Raw genomic sequence first — 14,374 nt, forward strand, 5'->3', positions numbered from 1 at the left:
AAAATTAAATATAGGCCTACATATATATATATAAAATAACGTTTGGAGTTTGGACTTTCTGTGCTCATTTTTTTTTTTGAAGTGATAAAAGCTGGGTAGCTCTAGAATTGCTACAAAATAAAGCTGTATTTCCTTCAGCCCACTGGCTGCAATGTTGMCACCTTGAGATGCCATGAGMCCTAAATTCTGAACATCATGGCATGGAGTGATCCTAGTTTTCCATGTCTGGCATATAACCATTCATTTTAGCTCCTGTGTCCAGACAGAGGGATAATCAGTAGCCCAGCATCATGACCTGTTTGTTCTGAAGATCCAGCAGCTTCCACTTCTCTTCCTAACATGGCCCCTCCTCACCCTGACTTTCATGTTGATAGGAGGAACCACAGAGCTGTTAGGTTAAAGCTCATCTTCTGAAGTTGGGATATTTTTCCTCCAACARKTTCCAGAGGAATCACCTCAAACCAGATGTTGGACTGGATTTTATTTCACTGTCATTTGTGAATGTTAGAGCCTCATTTTCAACAGTGGAGCTATAAAGGTTGAAAAAGGTTATCATTTTGGAGAAAGTATCGTCAACATCAACGTTTCCACTAAATAAGAGCCCCCCCCCCCCCCAAGAAATAGGGTTCGATTCCTGGTCCCGGTCTTTCTGCATGGAGTTTGCATGTTCTCCCTGTGCATGCCTGGGTTCTCTCCGGGTACTCCGGTTTCCTCCCACAGTCCAAAAACATGACTGTCAGGTTGATTGGCCTCTCCAAATTTCCCGTAGGTGTGAGTGTGTGTGTCTGTGTACATGGTTGTTTGTCCTGTGTGTCTCTGTGTTGCCCTGCGACAGACTGGCGACCTGTCCAGGGTGACCCCGCCTCTCGCCCGGAACGTTAGCTGGAGATGGGCACCAGCAACCCTCCCGACCCCGCTAAGGGACAAGGGTGTAAAGAAAATGGATGGATGGATGGATGGACAATTAATTTAATTTCACATAATTATCGCAGTAGAAGATACTTAATGAAACATATTTACCGTGTTTAATGTTTGTTGTAAATGACGTATGGTCACAAAGAACGAGGTAATTAGTCCAAGTTTGTCGTTTATTGAAAATTCAGAAATTACTGCGGCTGTGATGCGCCACAGCAAAGGTAAACAAAGGTAAAGCAACCTGAACCGGTGATCAACTCAAAACCACTCCTACCTTTTTACTCTCCGTCTCTCTGTCATTTAAGCACAGCGGTTGTCATGGCAACCTCCTGCGCTCCACAAGCCGACCAGAGATTATGTTAAAGACATAACATTCAGTCTGTTACGATATTAGGTTTGCAGGCTTGATTTTTATTTTGTTCAAGCGCTCCCTGAACAGCGGTGGTTGATTAGTTAATCTTAAACTCCTGTTCTGCTCGTTATTTTGGTAATGGAACCGAAACGCACAGAATTGCGTAACACCTTGTTGAAACAATAATCACTGAGATTATTTTTGTTGTTGGGTCATTAATTTGAACACGTTTTGTTGATTTTTTTTTTGTTGTTCTTTAATAAAGTTACTAACGTTTGGATAAGTCAGAGGAGGACGGGCTGCTCTCAGCCTCCTGGCGACGTTCAGTTTGCCACCTAATGCTGAGATCGACTCAAAACCTTCCGTGATCGACATATTGCGCCTCTGCTCTAGCAAAACACGAACAGTTCAGAAACAATATGAAATGGGAAACAAGTTTTTTGAAAAAAAAACAAGTATTTATTGATTGATTAAGTCGTGTTTTAGAATGTTCTTGAAAAACTAATCAGTCACAGCTGATTAGTGGGTGCACTCACAGCTGCACAGTGATTCTTTACAGCAAACAGCCGCTCCCCTCTTTTGCAGGTACTGCATGCCCCCACTAAATCTTTTAGGGGTATGCAGTACCCTGCCGTACCCCCTTACTTTCACATCTGGTGACAGTTTCATCAAATATGTAAAGAAATATATATTTTTATTAAGCTTCCATACTGCATCTTTAAGATGAGGGCCAGTTAAGGACAATATTGCAGATTTGAATCTTTTAAAATCTTCTTTGCTCTCCATTTCAAATTATTTGCATTTCTTTAAAGTTTTATTCTATAAAATGTTGTCATTCCATCAACAGGACCCTGTCCTTCCTGGGGATGACCTTGTGTCTTTCCATCATGTTCATTTCATCATGGTATTATGCCATTGTTGCCATGGGGATCGCTGGTTGCATCTACAAATACATCGAATATCGAGGGTAGGACTCATGATGCCTTCAGAACCGGTTTGATTCCAGAGAAAACAGACACTGTGCTGGCGGAAGGAGATGGGCTTCATTCTTTGGTTGTTTTTCCTTGTCAGAGCTGAGAAAGAATGGGGAGACGGCATCCGTGGCCTGTCGCTTAACGCCGCCCGCTATGCCCTTATTCGCCTTGAGGAAACTCCTCCACACACCAAAAACTGGAGGTATGGGATACTTTGGACATGACTGGGTGTGTTTCGCACAATTGTGGTTACAGTTGACGTGGTGGAAGCTTCCTTCCAGTTTGGTTGCCTTATAATAAGGTCATAAAGCTACTACAGCTACTCCTTTAGGAGCAATGTCTTTAGACATACCTGTTACTTTGCAAACCTAAGTGAAGTGTATTGGGCAGAGACTTTCACTCATATTTGTTAATTACTTCCATTTTTAAACCTAATCAAAGATATTGCACCGAAACATCCACATGGAAACTTGAGTAACTTCAAGTTTTCTTCTTTTCTCTCCATCTAGGCCCCAGTTGTTGGTGCTCCTGAACCTGGATTCAGATCTGGGTGTCAAACACTCACGTCTGCTGTCCTTAACTACTCAGCTGAAGGCAGGGAAAGGCCTGACTATAGTGGGGAACGTTTTACAGGGAACCTACCTCACTCACGAAGCAGAGGCCAAGAAGGCTGAGCAGGTATAGTGCTCACTCCAAATAAAAGTCGCTTCCTCAGCATTCCACCTACAACTTCAGAGGCCTGTTACGGAGCAGCCCTGTTCTGGTGAAGTGGTAGAAGTGAGATTGTAACCTTGGAGCTGGAGACCCCTAGTTTTGGTCCACACGTCGATTCAGCTTCAGTGGTCTTGTGTGGACGTTTCCTTAGTTCCTCATATATCCATAAAGTGGCTGTCCTTCATACACAAGTGCGTCTCAAAAACCCGAGTACCATCAAAAACATGATTCTAGTACAGAAATGTTATTGCCTCTAAAAGCAGCAGGAAGACTGCTGATCTGGCAGCTCTTTTCCACCTTACTCCAGCGAAGACGCTGTTTCAAAGATTGGCATAAGAAATGCGACAAGTGAAGTCAAGATTCTGTATAGAGGAGTTCTGATTTCAGCAGCAGCCACACCTGGGCAATCTCCGTCTAGTACTCTCTAGACTGCTTTTTTCACTGTTCCTGGCAAACTTTTTTCTTCCACTCAGGAAAAATTATTGTGAAAATTCTTTCTATTTGCCCGTTTCCTTAGTACTGATGTTTTTATCCTCCTACTGGAGGCAGACGGTGACTGTCTGTTACACATCTGTTAGGTTAGCAGTCTATTACATGAACACAACATTTCTGCATTAAAAAATAATTTTTATTGGTCATCAGCATTGACAGAAATAAATGGTTGAATTAGATTATTCTGATGTATTAGTTTCCCAAAGAAATAATAATTAAAAAACGAGCCTAAATTAATAGAACCATGAGCATGGCTTAAAGGCATAGTCTGCCATCTACTGGCTATAATGAGTGATTTCCTTTTTACCCTAGTTTTAACCATTTTAATCAAGACACCCTGTTCTCTATTTAGATAAATGTACTGCTACCTTTTCACATACATACATCTCTAAAGTATTGGATGCAGGATTTATGTGGATGCTTAAAATCCTTGAAAATGTTTTCATTTTAATTAGGTGTTTTCAGGGTCTATGTCAGTGTTTCTCAACCTTTTTCGGCCCGGCGCCCCCCTAGCCTTTATCCAGGTCCCTCACTGCCCCCCACCAAAAAATGTGTAATCTACTTTGCACTGACAATTATTTTATTATTAATGTTACTATCATTATTGTAGATGTTTTGAATCGGCGCACCGATTATGTTTTCCCCTACACTTCAGCGCGCCTTACGCTCCTTCACCTCGCGCACATAACGGGGTAAATGTAGCGAGTTTTGCCCTAAAAGTATCGGCGTCTGGAGGAGGGGAGTTGGGGGGGGGGAGGCGAGCGTATGTTTCCACGCTCCTTCGTGGGGGCGCCAATTTATGTTTTTGCATCTACCTGAATAATGTGTAGTTGCGCTCCTACCCATGGAACTTCAACAATATTATTTTACCTTTTATCTGGAAATAGTGTCTGTTTATTCTTGGCATACTGTCCTCTGTATTAATTATTGCTCGAAAGATCTTGCCATACCAGTTTATTCCTCCGTATTTACTTTAGTTTCTTAGTTTATTCTTGCATTTTGTACTACATTCATTTCCATTTAGTTTGATTAGTATTATCCTCTCTTGGTTTATTGCTATGTCCACTTTAGTTTCTTTCCTGTTGCTAGATTTATTTTATTGTTTGTTGACCACCAGTAATTTTCACTCATCACCTGCTGCGCCTCCTAATCATCATGTTTCACATCATGTGTTGATTTTTCACTGTTCAGCGTCGGATTCTCTGTTTTTATGCCATAATTCACATCTAGTTCGTTGCTCCGTTTTGCCCGCTTCTCATGTTTCAGAATTTTGCGCAATGTGCGTGATGTTTTTTTTTTTTTTTTTTTAACTCAGTAAGGTGCAGGGCGGTTGGGAAGCGTATCGATGGGGAAAAGGCAAACTGACATGAACCTTTTAAAACAATGGAAACAATTTCGGTATTCTGATTATTGAAATTTAAAAGTGCTGTGTTGTTCTATCAAACCCGTTTCATACCGGACCACTTACAGCACCGTGTTAACGCTATAAAATGAACGCTCTCTATCGTGGTATCACCCATGGAGGGATTTCTTTATTTAAATGGGTTCATTTTTCAGAGGGATACAAAGTGAGGGTATCGTGATTTTAGTAATTATATGTTTATAAGAGCGATTTTCTGTTGTCCTTCCAAGGAAGCGGGCAGCTTTCAAACGGAAATAAAGCACTTTTTAATATAAGTTGCTGCTTTAACATGATCACAGAACTGCCAAAACATATGTAACCTACATAAAAACCAGACAAAGTGAATCACAGCAGCGTCATCAGCCGGTGTAACGCTGAACTGATGCGGAGCGGAGCTGCGCCATGAAGCTAAAAACACTGAATAGACAAGAGCTGCCATCGATACAGTTGCAGCCAAGCATGATTTAATGTTACACAGTACAGTTTTACCAAGTTGCTCAAAGTCTAAACTGGTATTGTTGTGGATTTAAGGTGTAAAGTTTACCTTCGACCAAACGCCCCCCAAAGGCATCCCAGCGCCCCCCTTTTGTAAAAATGTCAGCCAGCGCCCCCTGCCGTCCTCTGAACGCCCCCCAGGGGGCGGTACTGCCCACGTTGAGAACCGCTAGTCTATGTGCTTGATTTCTGTATAAAATCCTTGAAAGTGCGTGATATTCAGACTTCACAGTTTTGGGAATAAAGTGCAATCTACCATTTGATTAAAAGCCTAAATTAGGAAAACGTTATTTACAAATGAAACCAGATATTTTCACAAGCCTAATGGAAAGACATACATTTTTTCTTCTCTGTCTGCAGTTAAATCAAACTTTTATTGCTGTGGTTTTGTTAGAATGGCCAAAATTATTTCTATTTGGTAAAGCCAGAAAATGTAGCGAGAACATTTTTCAGGATTTTTGTTTTTGTTTTTATGCATTTAATTTGAGCAGTAAGGTAATTTATCTGAAGGATTATTTCAGTGCAATGAATATTTATTATTTCTGATGGTTCAGTTGATCCACTAGGAATAATAATAATAAATTGTCTTATTGATCAGTGTATTTGAAATAAAGGTTGGCTTTTTTTATACTTTAGTTTTTGAAATTGAGGGATTTTTTTTTGTTATAAATGTCTCGACTGGTTTTGTTTTTTGACCAGTCAGGTGTTTATAAAACATAAAATTTAGTTGCTTTTTAGTTTCCCCTTGTCCTTGTTGTAGAATGTAGATAGTACCACAAGACATTATTTATAACAGTAATAAATTGTATCATGGAACAGTGAATTGAAACTCTAATTTTTTTAATTCATTTTTATTGTTTTTATCTCCAAAGTTTGAAAACGTTCCTTGAAAAGTGCTTGAATTTTACAGAGGGATACGTGTAGATAGATATCATGAAATCTATCTATCCAAAGAGTTCTTGATCAAACTCTTAATGGTTTTTCATGTTTTATTTCATACTCAGAACATCAAATCAGCGATGGCCGCTGAGCGCACCAAGGGTTTCTGTCATGTCGTGGTGTCTTCAAACCTCAGAGATGGAATCTCCCACCTCATTCAGTCTGCAGGTTTGGGGGGCATGAAACACAACATGGTGCTGGTGGGCTGGCCTGGAACCTGGAAGCAGTCCGAGGACCCGCAGTCATGGAGAAACTTTATAGGTACAGCAGAGAGGGGTACAGTATAGGTATAGCTTGACCCTTGGATGAAGGGGAAGTTCAGTAAGGTCATTCATGCACACTGTCTTAAGCAAATGTACAAAATCAAAAGGATTAGTCATAGAAAGCATCAGAATTCGTCTGAAAATAATGTAGAACATCGACTGATTAAAGCAACCACATCATTTGGGATTCTTTGTGGTATTTCTCTACCTCCCATCGACTTTCTTCTTCTGTTCATGCAGAGATAGTGCGTGAGACCACGACAGCCCACCAGGCCATGCTGGTAGCTAAAAACGTGGACAGTTTCCCCAGTAGCCGAGACCGCCTCGGGGAGGGCACCATCGATGTGTGGTGGGTGGTACATGATGGAGGCATGCTGATGCTGCTGCCCTTCCTGCTGAGACAGCACAAGGTACACAGATGGCTTTGTACTGGCTTTGTCCGTAAAAGCTCCATAAAGCTTCATAATTCGGTTACTTGCGCAGTACTTTCTTGAGACGCATGACCAGAAATGATTCATGTCACAATAATCGCTTTCCCTCCTGCAGGTGTGGGGGATGTGCAAGATGCGCATCTTCACAGTTGCCCAGATGGATGACAATAGTATCCAAATGAAGAAAGATCTCCAGATGTTCCTGTACCACCTGCGGCTGGATGCTGAAGTGGAAGTGGTGGAGATGGTGAGATTTATAGAATCAAGAACGGCACAATGCATGTCGAGGGAGTTGTTTTTTTTTTAACAAGCTTTCTGCTAAGGAGAAAACCTGGAAAGTACGTTTTCCTTAATCTCTGCGCTTTTTGGAATGTGAGCAAAATACACACTATAAGATATTTTTGGAATATGTTGTACTGTTGACATTTTAGCAAAATAGGTTTATTTAAACGTTAAATTTTAAAACAATAAAAAGTAGATGTTATGGAGTGTTGTCAAGCTTTTGGGTGCTGATGACCAATAAAACAGAACAGCACCATCACATTATCACATACCTGATTGTGTTTCAGTGGCCTGACAACCTACGCCTCCTTCAGTAAATAACACTCCAGCATCACCTTCCTACTCAGTTGATAATGATTTGATGCATGTTAATGTTTACTTATTGAATCTTTCCATAGTTTGTAATCTAATATGTATAGCTATAGCTCAGTCAACTAATGCGTAGCTGTAGCTTCACCCAGTTAAAGTTATAAAAATTCTTGTATTGATAATTACTTGAACTAATGGTGCTAGACGAGATCAGAAAACATTAGCTATGTTTCCATTCATTTGTAACGCAAATTTTGAGAAAACTTTTAAAATGTTGCAAAATAAAAAAATTAGGCATGTTTACATCAACTGCTTTGGGTTAAATCAATCAGACTACGCAAAGCAGAATTTCATCAGATGTTAACGCTACACATTATGTCAGAATGTACTTTACAAGTCTGTTTCCATCTCTCCTATAGCACAGTAACTCTTCTTCAGAAACTATAGAAACCATCTCAAGAAAGCATGAAAACATTTTTTGCAAAATTGAGGAAGTTATTTTGAATTTTTCCATTTCCATCAACCTTTTCTAATGCGATACTTTAAAATGCACATACAAACAGATAGATGGGAAAACAAAAACTACCTGAGTTAAAGTTTTTTTTATTTTTTTTTTAAATTTTTATTTACTAGTTAATAACACACACCCCTACCAACTCCTCAGACTCTGATCTTGCTTCTTCGCCACATGGCTGAGGCGCATGTTTAAGCAGCAACAATAAGATTATTTCAGACATTAACAAAGGCAAAAAAAATATTCCAACAATATTGAGTATTTAGAAATGAAGAAGTGTCTGAAAGAAAGGAGCCAGTTACTTCCCAGTGTCTCATGATATGAGACTCTCTGTCTGCACTGATGATGACTCTGTCACATCAATGTGATGAATCCTCACAGGGACTCCAACTGATGGCAGCCTAACCTACTTTCTGATGAATTCCTACAGCCACCCTTTAACTGTGCATAGAGTCGATAAACAGTTGATGTGTCAAATTCAGTGCAGTTCTTCAGACATAAACGTGTGTTTTCTTTCCCTTAAAGCATGACAATGACATCTCAGCCTTCACATATGAGAAGACGTTGGTGATGGAGCAGAGGTCTCAAATGCTGAAACAGATGCACCTCTCCAAGACTGAGAGAGAAAGAGAGGTAAAGTTCAACACATCGCTGATTCTATGCAGTGCTGCATTGTAGGAATCCTCATATGCGGCTTGGACACCGAGACCCAAAGGTGGTGTTCATTTCTGCTGAATGAATGTAATATTTTGTCCATGTGAACTAATGAGCTGCCATATTTCATAAAACTGTTTCACAACGGTCAGTGACTGATAAATCTGTACATACACACACGCACACACACACCTGGCTGATTTGAGGCCAAGCTTGTACCCTGTTCATCCCACTCTACCTATCTGGTCCCGGCTTCGATGCTCAGATTCAGAGTATCACTGATGAGTCGCGTAACTCAATCCGGAGGAAGAACCAGGGAGGTACCGAGAACTCAACTGTCAGCCGGCACTCCTCAACGACGGAGGACGCTCAGGAGGACGAGGTAGTTGGTTCATGTCAACCCACTGTCCCGTCACTGTAGGTAGGCAGAGTCGTCTTCACAAAGCTTCATCTTTGGCTACAGTGGTCATCAGCTTCAAGGTCTGGACACATTTATATCTGGACTCAGAGATGGTTGTTTTGCCCCCATTTTTGCCAGATGTCAAAAAATTAGATGTGTCCAATGTTCAAACATGCAGACATCAGGGTGTTTCTTTAATCCAGTGAGGAGAATGAAAGTGGTAAAGTAATATTGCTTTGAGAAGTATTATTTCATCAAGCCATTACTTATTTGAGGTTTTTTACATTAGATAGACATCAGTATTGGTGGTGAAACCAACCATTTAATGTTGTGTTTTTATGTTCAAAAAATTATTCCAGAAATGGTTGTCAGAGTTTTATTTGCTGAAAATACCTAATGTTGGAGAGGATGATCATAAAATAACAGTCAGTTAAACATGAACATTAGTGTGTTTTAGTGTCACTTTAAGAGCCCAGAGTTCTCTAATCTTTTGAGCTTTTTCACCTTCTTAATTTGAGTTTGTCCTTGTCCATGCAGTGTGTGGATGGCTGTAATTCAGGGAAGTAAGTCGATATTGTTACCGTGTTTCGCTGCCCTGCAGCAGTTTAATGCAGATGTTGTGCTATATTCTGCTTCAGGAAGCATAACTTCAGCTTCAAACTCCCCAACCTTTTATTAACTGGAAGCCAGGTTTATGCTGTAAGGACTATAGTGTAAAGAGCCAGAATGCATCATTTAAGATGACCCCATGTTGAACGTCTAAAGTCCAGGCGTGCAAGTCCAGATTGACCCAACAGTAGTGCTACTTACTGTGTAGTCATGAAAGCTGCTTTGTGAACACCAGTCCTCTGCATCCTGAAGCTGCTTCCCAGCCCATCCATCCTCATCCCACCTCCCTCCGCACTGTGAACACCAAGAGTGGATAGTGTTGTCTCACAAACCTTATGCCTCAGAGTTTCCCTTGATGAAGCATGTGGTGGTTGTAATCCCAGTTACAGAGTAATATTGACCTGAATGTTTTGCTATCTTTACCTGTCCTGACAACACTGTCTTCTATTCTTGTTTTTCATTTTTGTGTTTGACTTCAGCCATAGCTTGCCCTAGTTGACCATAGTGGCATCCTCCACCTGCTTCTTTTTCCCATCTGCATGAATTGAAGACAAGAGAAAAAAACTTTAAAGGCTTTCAACTTCATCTTGCTGACTGATTAATATTAAGTCCCAACTGATTAGTCCAGAAACATTTACTGTGGAACTCTTCTGCTGCAGAACCATGAGGACATCGTCGCCTTGTCATTCTGTAGTGTGTTTGACTGCTTTCTCTACAACAAGTCACTCAGATTGCATTATTCAGGGTGTTTGCACATCCTTAAAATATCTTAAATTCAGATAAATAAATGAAAAACCTAACCAGGCCTTAAATACGTCAATTAAAGGTCTTAAATGTTGTTGTATCAAGACTATTTGATCCGGTGTAAATATAGTTGTTTTTCTTGTGGGATATTTCTGTCAGAAAAAGTTTAAGTCAAACTCGGACCTCTTCATTATGTTCTGTGACTCAACACTGTTGAGGCTACTGATAACTAGTCAGAAGGCAGATGGAGCCTTCCATTCTTTGAATAAAACAACCAGGCAGATTAAAGGTGTTTCGGCACTGATTCACACTCCCTCCCTGGAATGGCATTTGCTTTGACTTTTAGAAGCTTAAATCTTATAACTAACACATGGGGGGGAAAAACCTAGCTACTTGCTAGGTTTTGCAAACACGTAAAAAAGCATCATTTCAGTCTTTGAAATGATGCATCTATCATGGGTAAGTGCAAATTTATCACCAATTGGCTGGATTACATTTGTTTTTGCCACTGCAAACTACATTTATATATATATTTGTTTGGTCTTCAATTTAATTCAAGGTGGCCTTTTAATGGTCTGGAAAAGTCTGAAATTTGATCTACTAAAACCTTCGGACATTAGACTGATCTTGTTTGTTCAGTTTGTCTTGAAAAAGTCCTGATTTTCTACAACCTCTGTTTGTTACAGACACAACAGTCAAGATGCTTTTTCTAATCTTTCTGCTTTAGTTGGTTTTTTATTATTGGTGATGTTGCCTAGCATGTGTGAGGCAGTCACTATAAAACAGAGTTGACCTTTTCAACCATCTTCAGCATCCTTTACATTAGCAAGTCATCTGCTGGTTCCCTAGAGAACATTGGTCCTTACTTTGAATTCATAAACTTCCAAAATAATGGCGACATTTCTAAATCTGATGGTGAGATAGAAAACTCATAAAACACATGAGCACTTGGTGTTGTAACACTGCCACAGAACAGCACCATGTTTGTTATTTGTAAGAGTAAGGCGCATGCTACAGACACCCTTGAACTTGGTTTCAAAACATGGATACAGCATTCTGGTCTTCCAAAATGCTATATCCGTCTGGATGCACAGCCTAAATAACAAAAACCTTTTGCAGATGCACCTAAAAACGTCCTCTTTGTGTGGACGGGCCTTACCGTTATCTGTTGAAAATTGACTGCCTTTTCTGTCAGCCAAAGGTTCAGTCACATTCAGGCATCTTCGTTTGTTCTGTGACTCAAGCTGGTCGAGGTCACTGGTAACTCATTGCTAACATACCCTTGCTTGCTACCAAGCTAGATGTTTTGCTTCTACCATGGGTAAGTGCAAATTTATCACTAGTTGGCTAGACTAAGTTTGTACATTTCTGTGGAGATATAGGTCTTAAATTCCATTCATATTGGTCTTAGAAAAGGTCTTAAATTTGAGCTTATTGAAACCTACAGAAGTCCACGTATGCTTCTTGGTTCATTCTTACACCATAATGATGTTGAAAATGGCCGTCTTTAAGTCTTCTGGGTAGACACAAGAGTGTCTACACAAGAGTGTTTTTAGTATAACCTACTAACACTGGTATACAGTGTGTTCAGTGGTAGAAAAACAGACACTATAATTGAGTTCCTGAGTTTCTATTAGGATTATAAAAGCTCTCAGAGTTTGGTGCATGTGTTCAAACTCCTTCCATCACCGTTCCATCCCACCAATACCGCCTCATTATCTCTTATTTGCAGAACCCAAACCCACCCTCACATTTTTGTATTATTATCATTTCTGATTGTTTCCTGTGCCCTTCTACCAGGCCCAGCTCATCCACGACAAAAACACTGCTGCTCACGTCACTATGAACAACAAGGAAGAAGCCGGACCCGACCGGGTGCACATGACCTGGACGAAGGACAAGCTGTTAACAGAGCGGAACCGAACTCGGGAGCCCAACGCCAACATGGCCGTCCGGGACCTGTTCAACATGAAGCCGTGAGTGTCTGTCTGCCTGAGTGTTTCTGGCCAGAAGAAGCTGTTGACATCAGTGCGATGCGCTGTTGTGACATGGTGTCGTTTGATGTGCATTGTGGGAGACGTTAGCACTCAGTGATTGGAGTCTAGGGCCCGTCACTGGATCACTGTACGCATGCTGTGTGTGTGCTCAGCCTGCATACGATGTGCGCATGTACACTTGATGTGCATGGTGGGACGCCTTGCTCACTAACGTTTTTGTTCCTTACTGTCCACAATATGAGCGTCAGAGGTAGAATCGGTCTGAAAAAGACTCCCCAACATGCATCAAACAGCCTCATGTCACTGTCAGGTCTACAGTTGGAAGCATGCAGTGTTGTGGAGTGCTGCATTGCTGGTGTAGAAGCATCTAAGCCTGTTTCTGTTGTTCTGTCCCATTTTCCTCCTTCTAGAGAGTGGGAGAGTCTGTAAGTTGCATTCATTTTGCCCCTGCCCCACTGTGTCCTGTTGCCGTGGTGACTAGCCTCTATCACTGTCCTCCAGCTCATGTCCTCCTGTCTTTATCTGTGGTGTACCCATTTGCTTGAACTGCGTCGTCCAGTTTCAAACGCCGTGCTGGCTGGATGACCTGCTCCAATTTAAACTGCATGAAACTCTTGTGATATTATTGGCTGTTGCGTCTTAGCATCCATGTTTTTCATCTTCCACCAAATGAAAAACAGATTTTGCAGTAACTTTGCTTCTGTGCTGTACTTCCTTGTGATCACTGGAAATAAAGAGGCAGCATTTAAAGTGACAGACTTCGTTGGAATAAACTTCAGATTACCTGTTAAGTGTGAACACATCATGTTGTGTTTAAGTGCTGCCTCTTTGTTTGAAATTCTAAAAGTGCCACTTCTGTCACTTAACCAAGCCTGATTTACGTCTAACACAAAACGCTTCTTTCTCAATAAAATCTTCGTACTGTTTTTCTTTTTCTGCCGCTTTCCTCACTGCCAACGTTTTGTCAAACCAGGAACCAGTCGAATGTCCGCCGCATGCACACAGCTGTCAAGCTGAATGAGGTTGTGGTCAACAAGTCACAGGGAGCCCATCTGGTTCTGCTCAACATGCCAGGACCACCGAAGAACAGAGGAGGAGATGAAAACTGTATCCTTCCACCGGGTTTTCATTAGCTAAGGATCCCTGTGAAAGCTGCATGTTCATGCTGCAGGGGGTTATGTCAGAGTTTGCAGATCTGCTTGGCTTTCCTGAATCTTACAGAGTTTAACCCACAGTTTAGCTGTTCTGCTGCAGCTTTTCTCATCCGCTTCATTCTCATAATGCTCAGCGCTGCATTAAGAGGCCGACTGGGAGCAATCCCTGCTCACCTTCCCACACAGTTACAGGCTGAAGATTTATCGGCCAGCTGATTTTTTAGCTCTGATTTCCTTAATTTTGGGAGATTTGTGATCGGCTGATACTTACATGTGAAGCTGATCTTATCTACCTCAGCAAAGGTCTAAAAATCAACCGCTGTCCTGTATTGTTCTGCAGTGAGAGGTTTGACTGACAGACTGGCCCACCAGGTCACATGTGCAGTTAACAATAGTCACCAAACTGCTGCTAGCTCTGTGACTTTGTCACTATATTTAATGATTTTTCAGACAAAAGAAAATTGGTATTGGCCAAAATCAGAATCAGCAGGTCAGGCTTTTTAAGGATCAGTGAACAGATTGTATCAGTGTGGTTTAAAGATCACTAAGTAAATAGAAGCAGTATTAACAAAACAGTTCCAGGTTGTTTTGGTACCTTAATAAAACTCCCTCCTGGTGTCTATTTTACATGGAAAACACACTAATAATTTTCTGGGTTTATGGAATAAAATAACACATCAGTCCAACTACAAGTCTGACCACAGCTTGTCTAAACTGCAGTGTGTAAATATATA

General features: G+C 40.9%; 1 protein-coding gene across 6 annotated transcripts in view; it reads left to right on the forward strand.

The window, feature by feature from the left end:
• slc12a7b (solute carrier family 12 member 7b) overlaps nucleotides 1-13,634 on the forward strand; it is a 64,495-nt gene extending 50,861 nt beyond the window's left edge. For 3 of the 6 annotated variants that reach the window (XM_008438445.2, XM_008438447.2, XM_008438450.2), the window contains exons 15-25: nucleotides 2,115-2,234; nucleotides 2,339-2,443; nucleotides 2,751-2,919; nucleotides 6,349-6,544; nucleotides 6,787-6,956; nucleotides 7,093-7,224; nucleotides 8,608-8,715; nucleotides 9,002-9,118; nucleotides 12,290-12,465; nucleotides 12,897-12,911; nucleotides 13,460-13,634. In XM_008438445.2, the coding sequence (XP_008436667.1) occupies nucleotides 2,115-2,234; nucleotides 2,339-2,443; nucleotides 2,751-2,919; nucleotides 6,349-6,544; nucleotides 6,787-6,956; nucleotides 7,093-7,224; nucleotides 8,608-8,715; nucleotides 9,002-9,118; nucleotides 12,290-12,465; nucleotides 12,897-12,911; nucleotides 13,460-13,619 (1,468 nt within the window). In that variant the 3' untranslated portion in view covers nucleotides 13,620-13,634. The remainder of the gene's footprint in view (nucleotides 1-2,114; nucleotides 2,235-2,338; nucleotides 2,444-2,750; nucleotides 2,920-6,348; nucleotides 6,545-6,786; nucleotides 6,957-7,092; nucleotides 7,225-8,607; nucleotides 8,716-9,001; nucleotides 9,119-12,289; nucleotides 12,466-12,896; nucleotides 12,912-13,459) is intronic. The other 3 variants (XM_008438446.2, XM_008438448.2, XM_008438449.2) reach the window with 3 other exon arrangements.
• The last annotated feature ends 740 nt before the right edge of the window (nucleotides 13,635-14,374 follow it).

The sequence above is a fragment of the Poecilia reticulata genome, linkage group LG20 (genome assembly GCF_000633615.1).
Source record: "Poecilia reticulata strain Guanapo linkage group LG20, Guppy_female_1.0+MT, whole genome shotgun sequence".
NCBI lineage: Eukaryota > Metazoa > Chordata > Actinopteri > Cyprinodontiformes > Poeciliidae > Poecilia > Poecilia reticulata.